The sequence below is a fragment of the Cnephaeus nilssonii genome (genome assembly GCF_951640355.1).
Source record: "Cnephaeus nilssonii genome assembly, chromosome: 13".
Classification (NCBI taxonomy): Eukaryota; Metazoa; Chordata; class Mammalia; order Chiroptera; family Vespertilionidae; genus Cnephaeus; species Cnephaeus nilssonii.
In genome coordinates, this window is record NC_137084.1 from 67,465,293 (window position 1) to 67,492,646 (window position 27,354).

The 27,354-nt window shown below is 42.0% G+C and overlaps 2 protein-coding genes and 1 pseudogene across 6 annotated transcripts in view; 1 reads left to right on the forward strand and 2 right to left on the reverse strand.

Annotated features, from left to right (window-relative positions):
• Positions 1-15,673, reverse strand: part of MMP20 (matrix metallopeptidase 20) — a 208,031-nt gene extending 192,358 nt beyond the window's left edge. Inside the window, exons 1-4 of one of the 2 annotated variants that reach the window (XM_079788748.1) lie at positions 14,562-15,673; positions 12,855-14,464; positions 5,467-5,714; positions 1,577-1,725 (exon numbers count right to left, since the gene is read on the reverse strand). In XM_079788748.1, coding sequence (XP_079644874.1) covers positions 1,577-1,725; positions 5,467-5,714; positions 12,855-12,980 — 523 coding nt within the window. In that variant the 5' untranslated portion in view covers positions 12,981-14,464; positions 14,562-15,673. The remainder of the gene's footprint in view (positions 1-1,576; positions 1,726-5,466; positions 5,715-12,854; positions 14,465-14,561) is intronic. The other variant, XR_013814415.1, reaches the window with a different exon arrangement.
• Positions 1-27,354, forward strand: part of LOC307109816 (uncharacterized protein) — a 112,820-nt gene that overhangs the window by 53,119 nt on the left and 32,347 nt on the right. The window contains exons 2-3 of one of the 3 annotated variants that reach the window (XM_079788747.1): positions 3,973-4,076; positions 4,195-4,367. The exons of the other annotated variants lie outside the window; for them this stretch is intronic. Of the exons in view, the coding sequence (XP_079644873.1) occupies positions 4,354-4,367 (14 nt within the window). The 5' untranslated portion in view covers positions 3,973-4,076; positions 4,195-4,353. The remainder of the gene's footprint in view (positions 1-3,972; positions 4,077-4,194; positions 4,368-27,354) is intronic. 3 annotated transcript variants of the gene reach the window in all.
• Positions 25,945-27,131, reverse strand: LOC307109269 (small nuclear ribonucleoprotein-associated protein N-like; annotated as a pseudogene). Its single transcript has 3 exons — positions 27,043-27,131; positions 26,750-26,844; positions 25,945-26,536 (listed from the first exon to the last, which is right to left on the reverse strand). The product of its transcript is annotated as a small nuclear ribonucleoprotein-associated protein N-like (transcript).

Consider the following 27,354-nt stretch of genomic DNA (forward strand, 5'->3'; position numbering starts at 1 on the left):
TGCCAACAATTTCTCTGTAATTTTGATAGACTTTCATGTGTAAAACTCATGAAAGTAATAACAGTATTTTTAAAACCCTAACTTTTAAAGCTTCATAAATATTTGTTTTATTATCTATATTTAATTAACACTTCTTTACAAACTGAATAGAAAAGGAGGAAGAATAAAATGAGGGATGGTGTAAAAGCTATGTTTCACAGTTTATCAGGATTTTAGTGATGATACAACATTTTATTAAAAAACAACAGATATGGGGGGCCGTCAATCGGGGAAAAAGGAGACATGTGTAAAACTTTAGACAATAAAAAAAAAAAATCAAACAACAAAAAACACACAACAGATATGCACAGACACCAGTGTGGTGATGGCCAGAGGGAGAGGGGTTGGGGTTGGCAGAGATGGGCAAAGGGGGTAAATAGGGACATCTGTAATAGTGTCAACAACAAAAATTAAGTTATAAAAAAGTAAAACCTCAAAACAACACACACACAAACAAAAATGACAACACAAAGTTCTGGTGTGTCATTTCCCAGGTTTAGGCGCACTGTAGGTTGTCTGACCTGAGGCACCTCATGCAGGGGCAGCACAGTCTCTAGTCAGATTGTGCTTTAGGGGACAGGGTTCAAGCGTGAAAGATGTTAACGCCATCACCCCAAGCTGCCCTGGCCACATTGTCCTGCCACTTCACTGGGGTGGCCTTGGTCCTCTGGGAGCGGGACCCACCATGGGCCGTCTCTAAAGGGCTTGTACTCAGGCGGCACTTGCTTGATCTTCTCTCTCCTAGTTCTAAGCAGGGTTCCCAGTGACGTCAGATTAAAATTAAGATCAAGACTTGAAATAAAAGGGACACTTGGAAATGTTATCCTTGGAGGGTAAGAGGCAGTGGCGATCACTTACCTTGCCTATAAGGAAGCTTGCTTATAAGGACGCTGAAGAGAGAAAGTCATTTCACGGCCTTTCCTTTGTCTACTAACTCGATAAGGTTCCTCTTGAAAAGGGCTCAGAGAGCTCCACCAATCTCTGTGCAAAGTTATGCCTCTACTGCTTACCAGGGTGAGTAGGGATGGAGAAGCAGGCAAGTAGGAGGCAGGCCTGGTGATTCCATAAGTGGGGGCCAGACAGCAACCCCACTCTCTTACCCACTGAAGGAAATAAATGTTACTGTCAGGGCCACTGTAAAATTTATCTCCTTCAGTGGGAATTCAGAGTGGGAGATTCTTGACTAATACGGAAGGGGATATAAAGCAATGAACACCATCACGGGAATGGCATGAGGTCATGTGGCCCCCCAACCAATGGGAAAGCTAAATCTGACATTCTCTGTCCCTAATGGGGCAAAACCATAATGAAAACATGTTACACGGAGTCCATTCTACAGAAATGCTGAGAGCTCCTCTGGTTCTATTTCCTGGCCAGCTGAAGATCACGACCTTGCCATGATCTTGGCCTCTGCCCATCACACTACTGCGTGAAGAAGGATTGTGCTGATCACTTGGATTAAGTATTGTAGAAGGAAAAGTATCGGGACATTTCTCCTTTGGATTAGTAGACAAAAATCCAAGAAGCACCACAGTACCTCCTGTTTCAAAAGATATCATGATATCTGCTTCTCCTGAATTTATTTTCACAAAGTTCAGAGGAACAGCGCTGCTCCAGGCCTGCAAAGCCATCTCTACCGCCTTGTCTACTTCAGCAGACGTCATGGAAGACGTGTATTTGGATATTCTGTGAAATAGAAGGAACATGTTTTTCTTTCAGTAAATGCTCCTGTGTGAAGAAGTCAAGAAATTATATTGTCTGTATTAAAAATTTAAATATTGAACATAAATTTACAATGTATTTTGTCCTTCAATACAATAATTCTTATTCTGTTTTCATATTTGTTAAAGTACTGAAACATGTTAAACAGTAAGAAAAATAAAGTGAAGAAATGAAAGAGTTGTGATAATCTGGTGCTGAAAGAGTTTGCCTTTCATTATTACTATATTTTCTCTAATTTTGAAGAATAATACTTTCTTCAAAATCAAATTCTTCAGGATTTGATCTCATTGTGAAACATGACAAGTACCAAGAAGTCCATTTTCCCTAATGTGGTTTCAATTGAGAAGAGCTCATTTTTCCCCACCTAAGGGACGACTGAGAATTTTCAATTGTAAAAAATAAAAATGTGGAGTTGGAAAGTTTTGCAAACTTTCATTCAAAGGCCATCAGGTTTCCCCAGGGCCTTGGGGGGAATATTTAAATAATGCATTTTAAAAGAGGAAGTGCTCTCTAGAACTGGAAAAGGCTTGAGTCTTTCATCAAGTCCTGGTATGACAGTGACATCTGCAGGCACAAAATTAAGGATTTTTTTTTCTTTTTTGCGGGGCGGGTTGGGGGGTGGAACAAACAGTTGTAGAGAGAGACAGTTGGTTTTCTAACACATGCTGCCCTGGAGCGGGGTGGTGGTGGGGGGGTAGTTTCTGGCAGCGTTCAGTGGAAGGGCTGGAGAGAGGAACTTCACCTGGGGCCTTGCTGGAATGGCATTCAGATGCAGAATGAGAAGCTGGGTCTGTGAGAGACAACCCTGAGAGCAGGACTGAGCCTACTGCCTCTCTTTCTCCAGCTTTTAGTCCAGTGCCTTGCACACAGTAGGTATTTAGCAAATATACTTGATAAATGGATGAACTGATGAATAGAAGTTAATGGTTTTTAGGGCCTACTTGGTGGTTCTCAAATTTTAGGACCCATGATAACTACCGAGGGAGATTTTTAAATTATACAGGTGTAATCCAGAAATCTGCATTTTTGCAAGTGTCCTAGGTTATTCTGATGCAAGTGGTAAAATCTCAACCAGAAACCATCAGAGGTAATCCTGGGGGCCCAAAAGAAGGGGCCATGCCTCACGGAGTCCGGGCATGGTGAATAGCTCAACGCAGCACTGGAGACGGGAAACCAGAAGGACCCTTAAAGGGACCATTTTGTGTGTTCACAATATGCCAAGACCCCTGTATAACAAGACTCAGTGGTTTATCACAATTCTGTGTAGTTAGCACCTTGAATTTCCCTTACAGTATGGACAAGTCGGCCTTATCTTTGAGCCAACTGTGTGCTGGGCTTGAGAAGGCAGAGACAGAGAAAGGAAGAGCACCAGGAGAGAACAAGAAAAGTCCTGACCCCCGGTCTAAAGATTGATAAGCAATAGTGATAATAGCTAATATTCTTTGAACACATACTATGGACTAGACACTGTTCTAAACACTTTTTTTAAAACATGCGCCATAAAATTTTCACAACACCTTAATCATAATAATCAACATTTTATGATTCATCAGGATTTGATCCTAGTTCTATCTGACTTCAAAGCTTATACACACAAGCACTGATATATTTTGCCTTTTAAAATCCTCTGTTGTAAGAAGTTATTCTGGAATCCAGCAGCTATATAGACAGAGTACTAGGCCTTCCGTGATGGGGTAGGGAGTTGTTCAGGAGCAAGTGTGGATGGGCAGTGGGAGTGTTGAGGCTGTTTTGGGGCTGCCCAACTTATCACAAGAATATTACACTTCTCCAAGTCCCAAATTATCCTGATCTATGCCTCTTGTTTTGCTGTGCATATTCACAGACTAAAATTCTACTATACAGTTTAAGAAAATGAAGGAAAAGATTCCACGGGTTTATATAAATTTTTCCTGTCTGATCCTAATCATTTCATAATCACTTATCGGTTGTTTTCCATAAGGGGAACCAACGCTTTGATTTTTGTGTGTTTCTGAAGCTGAAGCCAATGCTAATAATTGTGTTCAGAGCTCCACCTTATGGACTCAGAAGCTCACAGCAGCTAACAAGTGGCCTTGTTTGGGCCCTCATTTGATCACGGGGACTAAAGGGGTTCTGATTCAGTTTAACAACTGGCTCTCAGATGAGAAACCTTGATTTGTAGGGTTTGCAGATTTTCATATTCTAAACACTCTCACTATGGCTCATTTCTAGCTACCAACTTGCCACCACGGAACACAAAATTGGGAAGAATTGAGCAACCCCACATCATTTTCCCCATACAAGTAGAACAGATGTCAATGACTTCGTGAACATAGGTAAATGTAGTATAATAATTAAAAAAAAACAATGTTTTGTTTTTACCTCTGTTTTTAATGTAATTTATTTAATTGTAAGATTATATAACTTAGTTTTTTTAATAATGGCTCTGTTTAGCAACCAGCTCACAAAATTCTTGGAAACTTAACAACGGGCTGCAACATTGCAGAAAATGCCAGGATTGGCTGTGGTGAGCTGTTGGTAGCCAGCTCCCGCGCACCCCCGCCGCCACTGTTTTAACAGCCCAGCCTTTCTCCAGGCCCAGAAATCGACCAGATGTGCTCCTCCAGGTAGGGAAATCTGATCCCGACCCTGGTCCGGCTCTCCTGTGTCCTGGATTAAAGTCCAAACTGCTTAGCCTCCTGTTCTAGTGCCCTCGGCGGCTCCATCCTCGCTTCCCCCCATTGCTCTTCCTGCGCCTCTACTCCTCCGCAGGCCCTGCCCACTGCCCTGCCGCTCCAACACCAGGCCGGTCCATTCCCTTCCCTGCGGCTATTTGCTTGGTCTGCTTTTCTACCTGGAAAACCTCTACATTGAGAGGGCTTTGGCAACAATAGAGACGGGAGCTGCCCATTTTCCATGCCGCCTCTGTCTGGCACGCACGAGGTCCCTAGGTCCCCTGGCAGACTGCCTACTTCCCACCCCACCCTCAGGCGGAGGGGTGGGCACCACGCGTGGTCCCTCCAGCGGACCTGCGAGGGAAGCCTGTGCTGACCCCAGAAGTGGGACCAGGCTGCTGGGATGGAATTCTATGTGATGACCTAGGGCACAGGGAGGATGTAGGTTCTGGTTGGGCATGTCCCCTCCGACTACACAGAATCCTTGCTCCGGGCAGGAGGAGGCTAGAGGGTGACAGTGAGTATGGAGGTAGAGAGAGAGCGGGGGCGGGTAATAGAGTGGGGGCAGGGGGAACCTGGGGCTAAGGGCCCACAAAGGACAAATTATTTCCAAAATTGAATGCCTATGGTAGGTACTTAATGAGTCATCAATAAATGACTTTTTCAATCCATGAAAACAATTAATTTATCGATAGGTGAGTTTTATCATATCCTTCTGATTGAACAGGTTGTTTTAAGAACACGGGTAGATACTGTCAGGTTGTTAACCCTAGACTAGATTATTATTTTTTTTTTTAAGATAAATGTGTTGTCTCTAACTGGTAAAATTGTAATACCTAAGATGGCCAGCAATTACAGTCATCCTGAAATCTTATTTTCTAGTGAATTCTCCATTGTCATTGCCTAAAGATTGGACCTAGACATTCTTTCCTGTGGTTGTGATGAGTCATGATATTTATACAGAACAGAAGGAAGATTTTTTTTTTAAAGAAAAGAAGGAAAGTGAGAGAGGTGTTTCTGTCTGAATTTGGAAAGACTCAGATCTCATTACCTGTAGGTCAAGGTATTTTTTTTCCATTTGGGTTCACCTGGGAAGAGGCGGTAGTTTGCCACGTCAGGGACTCCGCAGCGAGGCCTCTTGATCACGTCCATTGTGGTCCGGTCTAACTTCCCCGTGACTTGAAGGCCAAAGAATGCTTGTAGCTCCTTAATCTTCTTTACTATGGAGTTGCTTCCTCGCACAACCATCTCACCAACCTGGTGGCCTCCTTTCTTTGTGTAGTACTTGTCAAGATATGCCTGAAAGGGAGAGGCAGGCTGACACACCGACAGCACAGTCTTGGGGAGTACACTCATGCTCAGGTAATATTTTCTGGATATATGAAAAATAGTGTGCAGAGTATACTGCCATTTTTGAAAAAATTTAGATATATTTGCATAGGTAAAGCTTAGAAAGATATACAGTGTGCCAAATTACTAACAACAATTATATTTTGGTAGTGGGCATGTTAGCTAGCTAGTTTATTTATTTACTTATTATTATTTTTGCTCACCTGCATTTTATAGTTTCCCTACAATGAATAGGTATTGTAAGAGAAAAAAATAATGGAAGGAAAAAGAACATTTTCCACCCATGAATCATTTATTAGCCCTTGACATCTGGACCCAATTTGTGAAATAAACTCTCCTAGTCCTCTGGCGAGCAGTTATTGGTATCATATTTTCCTCAGACACCAGTGTTTTTTAACTCTCAGAGGCTTTGTGCTCCAGCCTCTCACCTTATGCAAAGATAGAGGTTCAATCTGTTTCCTTGCTGAGGCTTTTAATCAGTTCAGGTGTGTTCAGTGTGTGGGGCTGAACTTGTTTCTGTGGGGCTGGTTTCCTGGGACAGGCTCTTTGTCCCTTGAGACAAGTAAAAGTAATCATCCTATATAATAAAACCCTAATATGCAAATCAACCGAACTGTGGAACTACCGGCGGCAGAAAGACCCGTCCCTATGACAGCACACTGACCACCAGGGGGCAGACGCTCAATGCAGGAGCTGCCCCCTGGTGGTCAGTGTGCTCCCACAGCGGGAGTGCCACTCAGCCAGAAGCCCGGCTCACGGCTGGTGAGCACAGTGGCAGTGGCGGGAGCCTCTTCCACCTCCGCTGCAGGTGGGTGGTAAGGAGCGAGGGGTCCCAGACTGCGAGAGCCCTGGACTGTGAGAGGGATGTCTGACTGCTGGCTTAGGGGGGATCGAGCCTAAGCTGGCAGGCGGACATCCCCCGAGGGGTCCTGGACTGCAAGAGGGCACAGGCCGGGCTGAGGGACCCCCCTGCCCCCACCCAGTGCAGGAATTTCGTGCACTGGGCCTCTAGTACATTATAAAGCTTTCATTTGCACATAAGGCTTAAACCTCTCATACATCATTCAAAATGCTTTTCTATGACAGCTTAGATGAAGTGAGTGAGGCAGAGTCACACAAATGCAGAATCAGAACCTGTTGTTGATCCAACTTATTTCAGGAAAATAAACAAGGAACAGCTAAAGATTTATATATACATTTTAATTACATATAAAATTTTATATTTATACATTGTATATAAGGTATTTTATTGTCTATAAATAGTATTTATTTATATATTCCATGAACTATACACTTATTTATATTCTACATAAATTATGTATATTTTTATTTACATGTTATATATACATATTTCTATATGTAAATAATAAAACATTGGCAGCAATCTTAATGTTTAACAATAGGGGATTTGTTAGATATAGTATTATATATTCATGTGAATAACACTAGACCTTGGGTAATACCTCCAGGGTAATGCTGGCTTCGTAGAATGAGTTGGAAATGTTCTTTCCTCTTCTATGTTTTGAAATAGTTTAAGAAAGATAGGTATGAATTCTTCTTTATATGTTTGGTAGAATTCACCTTTGAAGCCATCTGGTCCTGGACTTTGGTTTGCTGCGAGTTTGATTACTGCTTCAATTTCATTGCTAGTATCAGTCTGTTTAGATATTTTGTGTTTTCCTGGTTCAGTCTTGGAAGGTTGTATGCTTCTAGAAATTTTCCCATATTTTTGGATTGTCGAATTTGTTGACATATAATTGTTTGTAGTATTCTTTAATGATTCCTTGTGTTTCTGTGGTGTCTGTTGTGGCTTCTCGTTCATTTATGATTTTATTTATTTGGGCTCTTTTTTTTGTTTGTTTTGATAAGTTTGGCTGAGGGTTTGCCAATTTTGTTTATCTTTAAAGAACCAGCTTTTGGTTTCATTTATCTTTTCTATTGTTTCTTCTTAAAATTTCTATTTCTGCTCTGACTTTAATTAGTTCCATCTTATTTACTTGAAGTTTTGTTTATTCTTCTTTTTCTAATTCCTTTAAATGTAAAGTTAGATTGTTTATTTGGGATTTTCCTTGTTTCTCGAGGTAGGCTTGCATGGCTATGTACTGTTCTTCTTTGAAGAATTATCCGATGTTCTGAGAACCTAAATCATTCAGGGAACTTTCTTGCCAAAATTATTGATAAGGTTTTAGCATACTTTTCAGGGTCAAAATGTTCAATAAGGCAAATAGATGTGCACTTAGAATTGTGTTCCTGTCAGAACTGTCCCATTCACCCGCCTCCCTTCCCATCCCCCACTGTTAAATCACAGGGTTTATTGGTTCAGGTGGTCCCCTCTCCACTTCTCTTTCAACTTTGAGAGATTAAAAACAGTGGAGTCCTAGTGTCCTTCCTGAGAATTAAAAGTTTAAAACTCAGAGTTAGGTATGCTTCAACATAAGGTGAAGTTCATGATACAGTTTCTTCAACATTTCTTTCCACTTTGGCTAAGTCACAGAAAGGGAGTTGTGAGAACTTTTGATGCTGTGGGATGAATCCTAATAGAATTTCCCCTAGGTTTTTGGAAATTCCTTTAAATTCTTTTGATTTCAGCTTTCTCATCTATAAGATAGGGTTGGTATCTGTCCTACTGACCACAGCAGTGTGAGGATCCAATGAGATCCTCATTGTGAAAAGTGCTTTTTAAAAAGATAATTTTTTTTTAATCCTCACCTGAGGTGGGAGGATACTTTTCCCATTGATTTCTAGAGAAAGTGGAAGAGAGGAGAGAGAGAGAGAAATAGAAACATCAATGTGATAGAGACACATCGATTGGTTGCCTTCTGGATGTGCCCTGACCTGGGTCCAGGATTGAACCCACAACCCAAAAACGTGCCCTTGACTGTGAATCGAGCCTGAGACCCTCTGATGCTCTAATCACAGAGTCATTTCGGCCAGGGCTGAAAAATGCTTTTAAATATATCAAAATATTTAAAAATGTATATATCCTATATAATAATGAGCTAATATGCTAATTAGACCGGACAGCAGAATGACCTTCTAGAACGACCTTCCAGAATGACCAGTGGGTAGGGGATGGGGCTGTGGGGCCCTGAGGGCCAAGCCCCTTGCACGAATTTTGTGTATCAGGCCTCTAGTATATATATACTATTTTAAAAAAATATATATTTTATTGATTTTTTTTACAGAGAGGAAGGGAGAAGGATAGAGAGTTAGAAACATTGATGAGAGAGAAACATCGATCAGCTGCCTCCTGCACACCCCCTATCAGTGATGTGCCCACAACGAAGGTACATGCCCTTGACCAGAATGGAACCTGGGACCCCTCAGTCCACAGGCCGATGCTCTACCACTGAGCCAAACCGACTAGGGCTATATATAATATTTTACTCATGAATTCCACTTCTGGAAATCTATCCTGAAAAAGTAATCCTTTAGATTAGGCTGATATACAAAGATGTTCATAGAAACATTATTCATATGGAAATAATTTATGTGTCCAACAAAAGAAATTATTAAATTAAAACTCACTTATATAGGAGTGCACAAAAGTAGGTTCTCAGTTGTTCATATGGAAAAAGACATGCATTATGATTATTACAATAGCTTTATTAACTCTGTGTTTTGTGTACTTACAACTGTAAACCTACTTTTGCTCACTCCTGTATTCTGGAATATGTGTAACTCTTCAAAATAGTGTTCATGAAAATAGTATAAAAATAAATATTTTCTTGTGACATAATAATTACTGAGAAAGGTAAGAACCAAATATAATAACAATTAAACATATATCCATGCACAGAGAGTAAAATGGTAGTAAAGACACCTAAATTTAATAATTTATATTTGGGAGGTTTTTACTTTTTATTTTCTTTAATGATGAGTCCATAATAATGTGATAATAAAAATTTATATTATGTTTAAGGACAATTTAACAACCTGCTTTAAATGTTGTATTGTTATCACTAATTTTTAAAAAGCAAACAAAAAGAATAAAACCCTGGAGTAAGACGAAGTAAGCATTTCATCATCCATCAGTTTTGAAGCCTTTCTGTTCATCAGCAAATCAGAATTTAAAGGGTATAAGTGGACATTAAATACATCAACTAAAATCCTGTTCATCTTTTCAACTGTGGATTTCTGTGTTTGTGGGTTTGAGAAGCAGCGTATGGTATTTAGAAATGTTGCCTGTCTGTGTTTCTAGGCATAAGAAACCACTTGTTCTCTCTCAGTGAGTGATCAAATAGAAGGAAGAGAACAGTGTGGAAGCTGTTTATCCTGACGCGGGCTCGCAGGCCCCAGGTGATCCACTGGCCTTGCCTATCTCTGCGACTCAGCCAATGACTTCTCCCTGTGGTCTCTCAGCTCTTGCCACACTAGCCTGATGACCCTTCACCCCGCAAGCTGCTGCACTTGCTATTTCCTCTGCCTGGATTGCTCTGCCTCCAGATCTTCATGAGATTGGCTCTTTCATATAGTTCAGGGTCATCTCAAATGCCACTTCCTCAGGGAAGCCTTCCTGGATTACCCAGGTGAAAATGCACCCCAGTCACTCTCTGTCAACCTGGTTAATTTTTTTCCAATCACTTTGAGTCACACGTAGTCAGGGACATTACTTGTTTTGTTCATTGATGTTTATCCAAAACTTAGAACTGACCCTGGCACATAGCATACAGTAAGCAGTCAATAAATCATGGTCGAATGAATGAACTTAAACTGCCTATTTTCATGCTATTTTATTTTTTGTATTTTAAGGCTGTCAAAGTTTTTACGTGATTCTGTAAACCAGAAGGTGGGACATTAATTTTTGTTTTAGTCACTGGGACCACGTTAGAGGTTTGCCCAGATTATTCTAAGTATGAAAGAGTGATACCTGTTTTTGCTCAGAGCTGATGATGAGGGGTTTTGCAGGCAGGAGAAGGTGTTGTTTGCCAGGTGGCAAGGTGTTGACAAGTTTTCTTGGTCCGTGATCGAAGGTCTTTCTGAGAGTATGTCATTAGGAAAACTGACTGAGCCTGGCTTATTTTGGAGAAAAAGAAGTAAGGGATCACTAAAAATCCCCAATATTGCCAGGCCACCTAATTTTTCCAAATGCTCCTGCAAGCATGGCTTTTCCCAAATGTTCTAGTCTTCTTCCGGTGCAAACTGCTAATTTTTAGGTCAACTAATTTTTTTTTTTTCTGTAAAGGGCTGAAAGTTAATATTTTTGGGTTTGCCGCACTCCATTGTGGAACAAAAGAGTAATAGACGACAGGTAAGGCCGGTATACCTGACGACCACAGTTTGACTGAACCTGCCTAGCATCACGGTCTCCATCCACCTCAGCTCCGTCGGGCCGCAGTGTGCTCCTCCTTCTGGGGTCACGAAGTCTCCGCTGTTTCCGAATCAGAGCGGCATGAGGCTGGGCGAGGCAAAACCACATTTGGGGAGAAGGGACCCAAAGCTAGGTGGCACCGATGAAAGACAATTTAAAATAGACGCCGGAATTTGAGATATTGTTATTTTGAATGGAATGACTCCAAAAGTGGACTCAAGACAAAGGAAGTTTCACTCAACAGGCCTGTACTTGCCATTCACTGTATTATTTGTGGGCGGGGCCGATTGATATGCAAAATGTTTAATGACTGGTTGGCAGGGGGCCTGACCAGTCAGAATGGGTGAGTGGTGTAAACAGTCAGTAGGAACAAGCTGATGTGCAGGCAGGTGAAAACCAGCGCTGCAGGGCAGCTCCGCAGGCGGTGCACAGGTGCAGCCTAGCAGGCAGGAGAGTACCCGGGGGCAGGCTTGGCAATCACAGATGTGCTGTCACTTAGACTCTTAAAAGAGAGGCCCTGGTGCAAAAACATCTCATCCACACACCTGTCATTACTGTTCGAGTTCCGGCCTATGAAACTTGTTTTTTTAGGTTAAAGATCGCCACCTTCGCCCTGACCAGTTTGGCTCAGTGGATAGAGCGTCGGCCTGCGGACTGAAGGGTCCCAGGTTCGATTCTGGTCAAGGGCATGTACCTTGGTTGCGGGCACATCACCAGTGGGGAGTGTGCAAGAGGCAGCTGATCGATGTTTCTCTCTCATCGATGTTTCTAATTCTATGTCCCTCTCCCTTCCTCTCTGTAAAAAATCAATAAAATATATTTTTTAAAAAAAGAAAAAAAAGATTGCCACCTTCCTATTAAATGCAAAACAACAACAACAAAAACAAAAACACTTAGACACAGGGGTGGGTGAAAGTAGGTCTACAGTTGCCTTGTGACATTCTTTTGAGTTAATAAAGCTATTGTAATAATCCTACCTGGATGTCTTTTTCTATACAAACAGCTGTAAGCCTACTTTTGTCCACCCCTGTACATGGAATCACATTGAGTCACAGTAGTCTGCAAAAATTCCAATAGGAATTATTTGTATCAGATCCCTCCCAACAGTCATTTGAGGGAGATTTTGAAGTGGGAAATACAGAAAATGTAAGCAAATGGGGAATATATGCTTTAGAGAGGAAAGATTGTCAAATGAGAAGCAGGTAGATACCCAGGAAAAACTTGGTTCACTTTAGATTTTGACCAAGTTTTCCCTGAGTACAAGCGGACTGCCAGGAAGCCTAGTTACTGTATGCCAACTGTACACCTCAATTTTTCCTTTATTTTCCTCATACACTATTTCTCAAATACTTCTTTGGTCTTTTTGTATGGCATGTATTTTTGTAAACCACCTCAAATTCTGTAAGAAGCAAGATAACTAGGTACATAATTATTCACTTATTTACTTAGTCATACAAACGCACACCTAACGTGCACCAGCCATCAGTCGTAGTTTCACAGCAGATAGAATCTAGTGGACTTCAATGGACTTATAAGAAGACTAGAGGCCTGATGCACGAAATTCGTGCAAGGGGCTTGGCCCTCGCAGCCCCAGCTTTGTCTGGAAGGTCGTCTGGATGGTCATTCCACTGTTTGGCCGTCTGGTCTAATTAGCATACTATACTTTTATTATTATAGATTTTAAAACAATAACAGATTTCCCCCTCATTTTCTCGCTATACTCTGTTAGTCTCCTGGGGTAGGAAAAGGAAGAAGGAATTCTGCAAAGATTCACAAACCTGTGCGAGGTGATAGTTGTTCCGTGAGGTCCTGGGGGTGGCTGCAAATAGGGAGGGGGCTGCAGAGGAAAAGTTCAAAGCCGTGATGAGAAGGAGAGCGAGGCCAGATGCAGGGAGCACCTTCATCTCCTCAGGGTAGCTTGGTAATTATATCAGCCTCGGGGACGGCAGACAGTGCACATTTGCACTTCGACCTTGAGCTGCTTTTATAGAGTCAAACAGGTCTGGACCCTCAGAGCAAGGATGATTCATGTCTCAAAAGGTAATTATACAGCTCATTTCTCTCCCTGATGACTGGGTAACACAGCAGTACACAGGAGTCAGGGAAAGCTTCATTCTTTGCGATTTACCAAGTCACAAAAGGAGATAAGCGGTCACTTTTACTGAATTCTATCAGCTCCTTACACAAATTGGGATAAACTTGATTAACTAGAACCCAACTAAACTGAATCATTTGATTGGTCTGAGTTTGGGGGCCTTTATCCATTTTGATTCCAGGGAAGGTAAGTGATTAGATTATAGTTTAATTTGTCCGCAGGAATTCTGGGCTCCCTACACATTCAATCCAATCGTCTGTGTCTTCTGCACCCACTTTGATATTTCTCAGTAACAAATGTTCTTAATGATGGTTGTGGGGTTTGATGGTCCTGAATCATGAGGGAAACGTTACTTTAAACTGTGCTGATTTAGGGTGGAAAGTGAACTGATAACTATTAGATAGAAAGTTAACACAAGAGAGATGTCTTAGTTAACTAAGACATTAGACTGGACTATCCAGTCTCTGCTCGCTCTAGTTAACTGGGGCTCATATATTTTTTTTTTTTCTGGCTCTGATTAAGATTGATCTTGACCTAGAGATAAGTCAAGGAGAAATGGTGTTTATGGTGGGAAAAGCACATTGGCATCAGACAAACTGACATTACATTTTAAGATACTTCGTAGCTAAATAACTTTGGATAAGTAATTTAACCTCCCTGAACATCATTTTTTAAAAAGAAATCTGCCAAACACTGACTATAATACTGTATGTGAGCTCTTCAGTGTTACAGGGGTAGCATAGCATATTGCATGGTGCCTGCTGGCACCACTTGGCATCCAGTAGACAGGTGTTCAAATCCTAGTTCAGAAACCTGTCCATATGACTTTGAGCAGGTTACAGTTGTGGTACTCTCCTCTGTCAAATAGAGAAACAATACCTACTTTGTAGAATTGTCCTAAAGGAGTAAATCAGGTCATAACAAAGTCCATAGCAGAGTGCTCAGTAGACATTAGCTCTTATAAAATACTAGAGGCCCGGTGCACAAAATTTGTGTATGGGGGGTGGGGGGTGTCCTTCAGCCCAGCCTGCACCCTCTCCAATATGGGACCCCTCGAGGGTCCAGTAGGATCGGGCCTAAACGGGCAGTCGGACATCCTTCTCAAAATCCAGGACTGCTGGCTCCCAACTGCTTGCCTGCCTGCCTTCCTGATTGCCCCTAACCACTCTGCCTGCCAGCCTGATCACCCCCTAACCACTCCCTTGCCAGCCTGATTGATGCCTAACTGCTCCCCTGCCAGCCTGTTTGCCCCTAACTGCCCTCCCCTACAGGCCTGGTCCCGCCCCAACTGCTCTCCCCTGCAGGCCTGGGTCCCCCCCAACTGCCCTTCCCTGAAGGCCTGGTCACCCCCAACTTCCCTCCTCTGCCAGCCTGGTCACCCCTAACTGACCTCCCCTGCAGGCTTGATCACCCCCAACTTCCCTCCCTTGCAGGCCTGGTCCCTCCCAACTGCCGTCCCCTGCTAGCCATCTTGTAGTGGCCATCTTATGTCCACATGGGGGCAGGATCTTTGACCACATGGGGGCAGCCATCTTGTGTGTTGTAGTGATGGTCAATTTGCATATTACTCTTTTATTAGATAAGATGTCCAGTTTCTCTTTTTCACTTTGGCACCAGGCACCAGGTAGGTTTTTAATAAATGTTTTTTGAACGAATGACTTTGTCAAAGATTCTCAAAATGTGGTTTCTGGACCAGCAGCATCACTATTTTCTGGGAACCTGTGGAAAATGCAAATTCCCAGCCCACACCCAGACTTACTGAATCAGAAACTCTGGGAACTGGGCCCAGCAGTCTATGTTTTGACAAGTCTTCCAGGTAATTCTGATGGATGCTAAAGTTGGAAAACCACTGGATTTGTTGAGTAAATAATGAATTGTGGGGCCCGGGATGAAATAGAAAACAAAATTATAAAACGTGCCAAGAACATTCCAGTCAGAGAAAGTATTCAATTCTGCCCTTACCCATGCAGAGCAGTATTTTTAGTGGTGATCTACCTGGTATTTGAAAGTCATTTGTGAAGTTCACAGTAAATAATTTATTACTAATACTTATCAAGCCAGGAAAGTGTAGTCGGGAGTTAGGGAGTTAGATAGGCAGGAGCAGAGCAGGAAGGATGGGCCAGGAGCAGAGGGTCACCAGGATGGAGAGCCCCAGTTGCCTAGCAATGGGACAAAACAATAAACTCTTGCACTCCCACACCCTTGAGCATTAACCCCTGGAAGAAGATGTCTAGGCTTCAGTTGTGTTTCAGCTCCAGGCCCAGAGAAGCAGCAAAATCAGATGGATGTGATACCATGGAATTAGGACCAGCTGTATTGACCAATGGCTTCCTGGTGCCGACCATTCAGTGGATACTCTGAGGGGGCACACCAGGAAAGCTGATGAATGTCCCATTGGGATTCTCCCCTCAGGCCTCCAGATAAAAGCCATTAGGATGGAGGACCCAGAGTAAGGCTCTCTCTATGGAACACACCCTGACCTTCCCACCCCTTTCTTTTCCCAGGGCGCTCTCTCTCTCTTTTCCCTAAGATCTGAAGGGCCCTTCTTTTCCTGTAACTTGTTTCCTGAGTCCATTTCTTCTACAGCTCACTTCTACCACTGTGACTTTCTAAATAAACGTTCTCTGAGTTATTTCTTAGCAAGAACTAGAGAACTGAGGTTGCTGAACCAAGGTTAACATCTGGTGCCACTTTTCGTCACTAACAAAAGTATGTGAATGACCTTCACATTTTGATTAGATTCAAGGTTATTCCCTTAGTGACCTCTCTCTTTCACTGTCTCTCTCTTGCTCTTGCTGTTGTATCCATACTTTCCATGTGAAAAAGAAAATGGTAGAGTTACAGTTAATGTATGGGGCCCAGTGAATAACCCCAGGTACTCAACAAGAGTTGTTGCACCTGTGAATATCATCGCTGTCACGTACTCTGAGACACATAACACATGATTCTCAGAAGAAAAAAGAAAGAAAACCAGAGATCTAGTAAATTCATTCTATTCACTAAATTGTAAGCTTCTTGAAAACTAAATGGTAAAAAAGTCACAATGGGGTTTGTTTTATAAATGAATGAATGAATGAATACTCATGGTCACTTTTTGGTCTGAGGAAAGGAAAAAAATCACAATAATCTTTTAAAATTTCAATTTATAAACTTTCCTGAGCTCTGCAGTGCTCACTGTACCTTTATAGCAGCTTCCAAAATTGAAGATCAAGGACTGAATCCTTGAAACTTTCTCCACTTGGTCATCTTGTTCCCTTGTTTTCTCCTCAAACCATTGTTCCAAATTCATGGTAATGACCCCAGTCCAAAAGCAGACAGAGTGGGGAGCGTTTGAGTGGAAGAAATGACAATAAGAAACTCTGGGGCCAATAGAGAGAAGAAGACATCCTCACCTCTAGAATTCTAATGAGTATACCAACTTCCACCTTTGAAAGCAGATAGAGGTAAATAATTGCCTACAAGGTGTGATATAGGTATTTCTAGTAGGCCCACTATCCACTCTTCTAATGTATGAATGTAATCAATCCCAATATTCCCAAGTATGATACGTCAATTGTTAAATGCAAAAAACTGAAGAGGAATAGCAATATATGTTCATAAGTCACTTAAAAATTAGTGTAAATACATTTTAGCTCAAGGCCAGTGCTAGGCAACATCCTTATTCTTTCCAAAAAGAATAACAAACGCCATCTGGTAATTTCTCACTAGGTGTTTCCTTTTCTTGATATTTTTCTCTTCACAGGGGAGCAAAGTCTGCTTTCTTTCTATTATTCTTGTATCAAATTTAAATCTAAATAATTCCAACCTAAAAAGATCATATCAAAGCAAGTCAATTACTACAAGGACATGAAATGAGAGACCAGGTCACAGAGAAAGTTAGAAAGCATAGTAGCTGTAGAAAAATTGGATGATAAAAATAACATACATGAAACAGGAAGTTGGTAGCCTTTGAGCAGGGATGACATTTTGGGGATCCTGCAGACTTCTTAGAATCAAGTTTACTGCCGAGAACTTCTTGCTAGATCCTAGCTGAATTCAATGCCATAGCAGTTTTAGTAAATCTTTCACATTTAGGTTTCTGAGATGGTACTGCTATGCGTGTGATGGATTGAGGAATAATTGTTGAATAAATAACTGACTGCCTATTTGCCTTGCTTTTGTGCAAAGAGCCCAAGCTTTGTATTTAGACAGACCTAGAATCAAACACCGACTTGGCCATTTTCTAGATGTGTTACCAGTCAGTGTTCTTAAGTTTCAAGCTATGAAATTCAGTGCTGGCTAATATATGTAAAAGACTAGGTAGCTCAGAGAATTGCCAGGAAGACTGGAGCACCAGGACCAAGGGCAGTGGAAACCAAAGCCAAAGAGTCATCTATTGCTGGGGCCCTCACCTCTTACCACTGGAGAGTATTACAGCTGAACAGTCCAGGCATTGAGACTAGGCTCTTGTTTCTAATTGTTCTAGTTTCACTTCCTCAGCATTCAGAGTCTCCAGTGGGAGAGTCTGTTGGTTGGGTCTGGGTCATGTGCCCTCACCTGGGTGTCCAAAGGCAGGAAGCAGAAGGACCTCGGAATCTGGCCTCCATATTAGGTGGCAGGATACATTGCATAGAGACCACCCATTTCCTCTGTGGGAGACGTTCCCATTGAGAGGAAGTTAGTGCCAGGCAGCCAAAGAACAATTTAAAAAACCAAACCCAGACAAGGTCCACCACATCTGTGAAAGCTCCTAAACTATCTCCTGCTTTGTGACACGGGGTATTATCTCATTATATTTTGGGAGATAATCTATCTCAGAAGGCTGTTGAGAGGATTAAAATGGCTAATGGTTGCTTAATGCTCAGTTCAGTTCATAAATGAGAGCCTTCATAATTGTTTTTCTCCATGATTTGTTCCCAGAAATATTGTGATGGATTAATGAAAATGAATATATGACATTTTCTTCTAAGATGTTATTTCTTATTGAATGGACCATCGATTAAAATAACAATTGTGGGGAAAAAGAAAACATTATACCATTACATGTACACGTTGACATGCTATAGATTATTTATGTGTCTGCTGTCTGTCTTTCTCCACCAAGCTCCATAAGGATAAGGACTCTATTTATTCTGTTCACAACAGTATCCCTAGGACACAGGACAGTGTCTGGCACAAACAAAGAATTCAATAAAGTGTTGTTGAATATGTGAATGCTTGAATGAGTGAGGGATTGAATGATTCAAGCTAGGAATAAGGAAAACAAGATTGTCCTCAGAGGGATGCATTTGAAATCAACCCATATAATGAACCAAAGGTGTGTAGCATTACCCTTAGGTGCCAAACTTTTATTAAACCCTTATTTTATACCAGCCACTCAGCCAAGGAACGTATGTACATTTTTCATACAACTTTTAAGAGATCTCCTTTCTCAAGTGAAGAAGCTTGGGTTTAGGGAAGGTAAAGATTTGTTGACATACACATAGATATTAAGTGGTGGCTCCAAGAGTTAAATCCAAATTGGTTAGAGTTCAAAGTCTTTGATAAAAAAGGACTGACTCTTTGTGACAAATATGTGCCTTTACCTTGCAAATTGGTAGAAATCTTCTAAAAAGCAATTCTACAAAACATACCAAGAATTACTTTTTGGGCCACATTCCTAAGAATTTAAGAAGAATGATTTTAAAAAATAACTTAAAAGAAAAAACCCAAAATGTTTATTTTATGCTTAGTTATAACAGCAGAAAACTTGGAAACAACCTAAATGTCTAAAAATAGGGAACTGGTTACCTAAGTTATAGCAACTCCATGTTATATAATTTAGTCATGAGAAACGAAATAGCAATTCATAAAATATTAAAAGAACAATTTACCCCCCCTCCCAAAGATAAATTTGGGCAAATTTGGTTCTATGTCTTTTGAAGAAAAATATGAACATGTAGGCAAGAAAGTTGGAAGAAAACCTAGAGAACCAAAACTGATAGTGTTAAGGTGATAAGACCTTATACCTAACCATTCTTGTAAAATTTTCTTTAATGTTAACATACGTTTTAAAAACAGTAAGTGAAATTTTGAAAGTCTATGCCAATATAGCCTTTAAGTTTAATTTTTATTTGAGAAAACAAAAGATCTATATAATGGACTCAGTGGCCTATTTTACTTATTCGTTTGTTTGCCCAGGCTTCATCCATTTACTCAGTTGAAATCTCTTGCATTTATTCTATATGCTGGTACTAGGCTTAGTGTTCTAGCTACAAAAGGTTCATTAAAACCTGTTCTTGCCTACCCGGATCTTAGAGTCTCCCGTGAGAGACTTGAATGTAAACTAAAAATATCCTACAGTATAATTAGTGGAATAATAAAGGTATTTAAAGGTCCAAATGAGGGCAGAAGAGGGAAAGCCCATTTCTGCCTGGGCTGTTGAGAATGAGAGTGGGAAGGAGGGTGGGATTTCCATAGGCTGGGATGTAGGTGAATGTTGATTGCTGAAGGACTTAGAGTTCACCAGCAAGATGGTGAGGTGAGAAGGAGTAAGAGTTGATTGAGATGGGTGAGGTGGTGAAGGGAAATGAGGAGGGAGGAATTCTAAGCCGAGGAGATTATGGGGTAGGAACATGTCAAAGTGCATCTATTCTTAGGAAACAGAAGGTATTTTTATGCCCAGGTGAGTTGGTGGCAGCACCAGGAGATGAGGCAGAAAAGGTGGGCAGAGAACTGCCTGATGGAGGACACCTCTCACCCACAGTTCCGATGACTGAAACAGGAAGGCGGAGGCCAGGAATCATTCGCTGGGTGAGCATGGCCAACGGTGAAAGCCAGGAGAGAAGCAAGTTCTAACCCAAGCTGCAGATCCAACGGGCAGGAATGGTGAGGTTCCAGGGCACAGAGCTGGAATACGCTGGCAGCACAAGGAAGGCAGAAGGCACGGAACAAGTCTGGAACAGCCACAGTAGCAACAAGGGCTATTGAGGGCTTGCTGAGTTTATTTAAAGGGCCCAGAGAGGAGTGGACTAGGCAACGTCATGGAAGCCTGTGTGCCAAGCTAAGGCATCCAGACATTAACAGTTTGTGAGGGGAAACCACTGGAAGGTTTCTTCCCCAGGAATGACATGATTGGGTTTGCATTTACACAAAGAGTGCTCTGAAAGGAGTGTGCGGCATAGATTGGAGGGGAGTGAGGATGGAGGCGAGGAGTCACCGAGGGGTGGGGTGTAGGAAGTGCGGGTCAAAAGGCTAACAACTATGTTTATCTTGGATCATGAACTTTGAAAGACAAGTATAGTGTCAATATAGTTAGCATTTTGTTTATTCTTGTAAAATCTCAAGCCTATAATGCAATGATCACCAATGTGGGCTTTTGAGGTTGGACAGTATATATGTTTACAACTGCCTGTGTAAGGGTTGGGTGTTAAAGGTCTCATTAGATCACATTCCACTTGCCTAATCGTTTTAGTGAGGCAATTCACTAAATTATAGACATATTCCAGTGTATGAATCAGCAATTTCAGGAAGTTTGCCCAGCAGTTTCTTTTGAAGTTTCCATTTTTTCCTCTAGAATTTTCTCTCTTTCTTCCTTCCTCTTTTCCCTCTCCCCTCTCTCCTCCTCTGTTCCTACCTTCCTTCTCAAAAAGCCATTCCGCAGGGCCAAATGGGGATGGTAACCTGGGGAAGGCAGCCCCTAACAAGGGTCAGGGCATGGGTATGTGGGGCAGTGAGAGGCGGTGGCCTGGCAGGATCAAAAGGCTGGCTACATAGATAACAGGTTTCTCACCATCAGGAACGAGAGGGGCAGATTTGGACAGGAGGAACGCTCCAATGACACCTGAGAGAATGGGAATGAGGGTATTGGTGTAAACTCACATTCATAGAAATAAATATGGAGTCGTGTGTGTGTGTGTGTGTATGTGTGTGTGTGTGTGTGTGTGCTTGTATATGTATATAATTCCTATCTGTGTCCTCTGATGGGGTGAAAGGGCCTGGCAACCAGGGACTCCACAGGCATATCTTGCACCCAGAGTTTGGTTTCCAAAACCACCACCACTGAAAGGAACCAGGGTCCATGGATATGGCAGTTTGTAGAGCTGGGGGAGGAAAATTAAAAGATGAACCTAGAATACCTTGTGGTGCCAGGTAGTAAGGAAGTGCTCCAGTAACGATGGAGGCATGTCCAAGGGACACAAGCCAGCTCTTGGAGCCTCCTCCAGCCTAGTCTGGGACACTTTGAGCATCAAAATGGGAAATGATAGTAATGAGTTGTAGTCCACCGAGTAAAAGGGGAACCATGAGTCTATACTGACAAAAATGAACAAATAAACAAACAATGGGGATAAGAGAAAGCTCTCCTTTCCAAGTAGAGAGCCCACTAATAAGTAAAAGCAAAAAGAATGATGAACTTAGAAACTAACCATTTGGAAACTATTTTTGTTAAAACTGATCCAGGCAAGAAACATCAAGGGATGCTAAAACTAGTGGGTGCAAGTGTGGTGAAGAAGGGATTTTTATATAGTTACAACGCATCATTCTGCAAAATATATTATTACCAAATAAAAACATTGCCACCATGTATAATCTATATAATAAAAGCCTAAGCGACTGTTATGGCAGAACAACCAGAATGACCAGTCGCTATGAAGCACACTGACCACCAGGGGGCAGACACTCAATGCAGGAGCTGTCCCCTGGTGGTCAGTGATCTCCCACAGGGGGAGCGCCACTCAGCTAGAAGCCGGGCTCACGGCTGGCGAGCGTCGCAGCAGTGGCGGGAGCCTCTTTCGCCTCCGTGGCAGTGCTAAGGATCAGCAAGTTGAGCTGTAAGGAGCAGTGAGCAGGCAGGCGGTAAGGAGTGAGGGGTCCTGGACTGCGAGAGGGATGTCTGACTGCTGGCTTAGGACTGCTCGCCAGGACATTCCCTGAGGGCTCCCGGACTGCAAGAGGGCGCAGGCCGGGCTGAGGGGAACCCCCGCCCCATGCATGAATTTTGTGCACTGGGCCTCTAGTGGAATAAATAAGCATCATATGGCACCTAATAGGTTGCAAAGAAAAGAACTAAGTTTCTATAATCTTCTGGCGAAAAATACATAACTTGAGCCTATTTATGAGGCTACACCAGACAAACCCAAATTGAGAGACATTCTATAAAATAACCACCTATAATTTTAAAAAATATATTAAGGTCATGAAAGTGAAGGAAAGACTGATGAGCTGATCCAGGTCGAAGAAAACTAGAGGGACGTGACAGCCAGATGCCACATGGGCTCTCTAAAGGACATTATTGGCAGAGTGGCAAAACCTGAATGAGGTCTCTAGGTAAGAGTTCTTTTTACTATTCTTGCAATTTTTCTGTAAGTTTAGAACTGCTTCAAAATTAAATACTTAAAAACATAAGCATTTAAAAAGTAATCATCTAAATAATTCAGGACCCCTTTACTATGCTGGAAAATAGGACTCAGACTCACACAAAAGGACTTCCCAGTGTAGCTCTGAGGAGCTAGTGAAAGTGAGAAAGTTAGTTGTAAGTGAAATTGTTGTATCAACCAAGGGGAAAAATAAAACACTCTGGAACAGGGGTCCTCAAACTTTTTAAACAGGGGGCCAGTTCACTGTCTCTCAGACCGTTGGAGGGCCGGACTATAGTTTAAAAAAAACTATGAACAAATTCCTATGCACACTGCACATATCTTATTTTGAAGTAAAAAAACAAAACAGCAAAAACACCCGCTTGTGGCCCGCGGGCCGTAGTTTGAGGACGCCTGCTCTAGAAAAATAGAAACTATTTTGACAACACTCAAGCCAGAAAAAAAAAAGTATTAGAAACAATCTGTAGAACCATAGTCATGCAAATTATCTCTAGCTTTGCTTAATTATGTAAGGGAAAAACTGAAATAAAAGATGGGTCCAAATAAGTTAAAATTTTGTGATTCATTAAGTGCTGTGATGAATCTCACTTTATACATGAAAGAGGTGATCTGTATTCATAGCAAACATGTTTTTTTTTCTGATCTCCTTCAAGCATTGAATTGAAATATTGAAAGATTATAAATTTGAAAGGGTGCCAAATTTTCAGGCTCAATATTCGTTTAGCCTTGGTCTAGCCCTGACTTGGGAAGGAGAGTTATATGGATGCCCTCTAAAATTCCCAATGAAAATGACCAAGGCCAGAGCAGTATCTAATTTCAAATGTACCTGGAAGAAGTCATTCCAAGTTGGGAAAATTAAATAATGACTTCATTTGTTTTCTGAGTTTATAAGTATCTCAAAAGAAATTATCAAGTTAGATGATAAAAACAAGAAAATGATGACTACATTTCATACAGAGCTCTACCATTATCATGCCTAGTTAATGCCATATTGTTCCCCATTACCCATGTCCCTGTGCTCCTCGGTCTCCTTGTTTTTCCTTATCCAGGCCTTTAAATGTTGGTGCCCTTCAGGGTACATCTTTAATCATCCTATTTGAGTAGGTATTCTCTTCTATGTATTCTCATCTTCTATGTCTTCTCTTTGGGTAACCTCATCAATTACTGCTGTTCAAGATCCACATTTATGCTGATGAAACCTAAATTTTTATCTTGAACCAAGATTTTCTTTTTAAGATATATCCAGTGGTCTCCTGGAAACCCTGCTTGACTCTGTCCCCTTAGGCTCTAGCTAGTGCCATAGGCATCTACTGTCTTGTGTGCTTGGTGGCCATACTGTTCCACTGGGATGCTATCCTTCCAAATACAGTCTGTATTTTCAGAGAAACTTCTTCCAGGCCATGTCTCCTTGGAAGGGAGAAAGTGCTGGATAATGTTTATTGTTATCTTATACCATTATATGTATTACATATTATATGGCATTACATATTATGTACATGTTTGGAACATAGAATTATAACATTGTACATAGTAATTATTATCATCGTAAGCTACAATTTATCTGCAAAGCCTCTTAACATCACTCCCTTTTGATTTGAATCCCTTCAAACATGCTTAGAGCTATGAAGCAAAGGTATACAGCTTAATGAGTGGTTATAAGAGTACTCTCTGTTTTCCTTCTTTCATACTTTTCTCCTTCTCAATCTTTTAAACATATCCTAAATTTATCTCCCCTACTCCCACCCAACCACTCCACAATTAAAAAGCATTCTCTTTGAGAACATAGGGCTCACTGTGGATTTCCTTTTTTTCTCCTGGTCAGCCCCACAGTCTCTAAACATTGCTTAGGAAGTTTTTGCCAGTAAAAGTTGAAAGAATAGCTGATTAAAGTTTACAAATATCCCGGTTACTCATTCACTTAGCGCATGGCCACATGCCTGGCACCAGCGATGCCCTAGTAAACATGACTCAGCTCTGTCCTTTAGGACAATCACGCAAGAGAGCAATATAAACAGGGGTCGAGGGCGGATATAGGACGTCATTGTTATGGGGTTATTGCAGAGGCCAGGGCAGGCTTCCAGAGCGTGACAGGATGGGCAGCCGTGAACTGGGCAAAAGAAAGGAAAGTAGCACTTCAGGAAGTGGAGCAGTATGAGATGGCCTGGTTTGTGCAAGAACATGACAACCCAGTGTTCCCACAGCCTAAAGGGCATGCAGAGTGGCAAGACTTGAGACAGAATAAGACAGGCGTGTCTTCTGTGTCCCTTGAGTGCCCAGGCTGTATCTTGTGGAGCGAGGGGTAAACACTGACGGGTTTTGACCCTGCCAATGCTTTCAAATTTAACTTCTTGACTTTTCCTGTTTCTATTTACCTTTTCCTAGTGACTCTAGTATCGAGAATAGACTCTTGGCTCTGCTGAAAATGTGCGTTCCTGCGAAACTGGAGCCCCTGGGGAGCAAAACGAAGCTGTTGGCATGTCCTCCTTGCCTTCTGCCTCTGGGTCTGAGCTTACAGTGCCCTGCCGGGTTCCCCCCTGGCAGGTGCTGGCTTCTTTGGGGGCCTCAGGGCCTGCCTTTTGATTTTTTCACTTTTTTTTAAAGTCATCTGTCTTTTTTTTTTGCTCTGATCAAGTGAGAAGTTCCTGAAGTTTATCATGTCTCATTTTCCTTGTTGCTGGTTTAAAAGAAGATTTCTGACCTTAAGTATGATTATTCTATTACAAATGAGAAAATCAATCATGCAAAACACATGTACTTATTATATGATAGGCCTTCTCTTCAACAGTCACTTCAGAAACAAGGACTACTTGGACTTTAGCTAAAGTTATACACCCTCATTCAATAAATTATTATTTTCTTTCTTCATGGGGATTGAATTAAAGGGAAATTTCTGTTAATATTATCTTCCATGCTGTCATTGCAGTTGGCTTTGTTTTCCTCAGGATTTTTTTTCTGTTGTCATATATTTGTATGTAATAACAGCCTTTAATTTATAATTTCTCATTTCATAGTTTTTATTTCTTAAAATAGGTGTTCCCATTTCCTTGGAACAATGAATTTTTAAAGTCTAGCATGTGTCATTTAACATTCAGAGTCCTCTCCCAACCCCCAATTTTTATTAAAGAAGTGAAAGGTGAAATGGGAGAGAAAGGGTTCCAGGAGTGATTTCTGTGTAGTGCTGTCACACACTAATTATAATGTACACTTTTAACTAGGAAAGCAAACTCAGCTGCGTTTTCAGGTCATTACTATTAATTGTTTCCAGAAAGTTCTTTAGATATTAATTATTCATTTTGAATGAAGGGATGCAGTTTCTATATATTTTTTTTTTACAGCTTAATTGATCTATTTATTAGTGAATGTTAACATAGCAAAGAGGGGACAAAAGCTTACAAACACTCTACATAGATTCACAAGATGCACTGCAGGAAAAAGTGACTATGGATCGGTGGTATCCTGGGGTCTTGGTGGGTGCATTCCTGGGTGGACCTCTAATTCCTGGTGGATGGGGGTCTCATTTATGGAGGGGGCATGCTTGTTGGCGTCCCTCGAGCAGGGGAAGCCCAATGGGTAGAGGAGCCTTAATGCCTGGAGGTGGGGTTACTCAGCCTACAAGTGTGGGGGCTCCTGCAACGCCGGCACTGGTCACAACTGAAGCAGCCACTAGTGTGTCTCTTCCCTGTGGAGCCATTACCTGCTGGGATGGTCCCCCAACCCTCTGACAGGACCTGCTAACCCAGCAGGAGCCTGGGGAATCGGAACACCGGCAGCCAGTGGCCCTGCCGACCCCAGGGCCTCCTGCAGCTCCTGCAAGTGGTACAATCGCAATGCTAGTATTTCTGGGGGGCCGTCCCTCCACAGTCATGGACACCACGTTCTCCCCCAGGCAGCAACACCAGACTCAAACCTTGCTTTTCTTCACACTCAGGCTGCTTCACATTCTTTGGCTTGATCTTCCTGAACTCATCCTGGTCACAGAGGATCAAGTTCATATGCTTGTCAAAAGCCTTCCAGGCCCTAACCGGTTTGGCTCAGCGGATAGAGGTTTGGCCTAAGGACTGAAAGGTCCCAGGTTCCATTCAAGTCAAGGGCATGTACCTTGGTTGCAGGCACATCCCCGGTATGTGTAGGAGGCAGCTGATCGATGTTTCTCTCTCATCGATGTTTCTAACTCTCTATCCATCTCCCTTCCTCTCTGTAAAAAATCAATAAAATATATTAAAAAAAAAAAAAAAAGCCTTACGGGTGCTGTCTTGCAGGGTGCATCTCATTCTATAGTCGATGTGCTGCAGCATCTTGCTGCTCTTTCCCACAGTCACAATGGCTATTCCACCAAACCTGACGTCCACAGTAAAGTTTCAGGAACCTTAAGAACTAAGGGAAGGCTACAGACAAAGGTATGATGTGGGTCCTGCTACAAACCATGCAACCTGGGGCAGAAGTTCCAAACAGCCTGGTTTTTCAATTGGAATCAGCTTCCCGGATGTTCCAACACAACTTTAACCACCTCTCGGTGTCCTGGCTAAGAACACCTGCCTCAGTTCTGCCTGGAAGCCCACCACAGGTCTGCTGCCACTGAGATCGCCTTGGGTACAGCTGGTGGTCAGGCTGGCAGTGCTGGGCATGACACCATGACTTAGCTGGTGGGGCTAAATGATCTGAAGCAATCACATTTGTTGCTCCCCAAGACCATCATCACACCAAAGTCGTTCTCTACGCCCACACCCAAGCCTGAGAAAGTAGCAAATTGCCCCTTCATGGTTTCTTTTCCTCTCCGTGATGCTCCGTGATTGTAACCTGACTTCACCTGAATGGGATAGTTGCAGTGAACTATATCTCCTTAGGGTT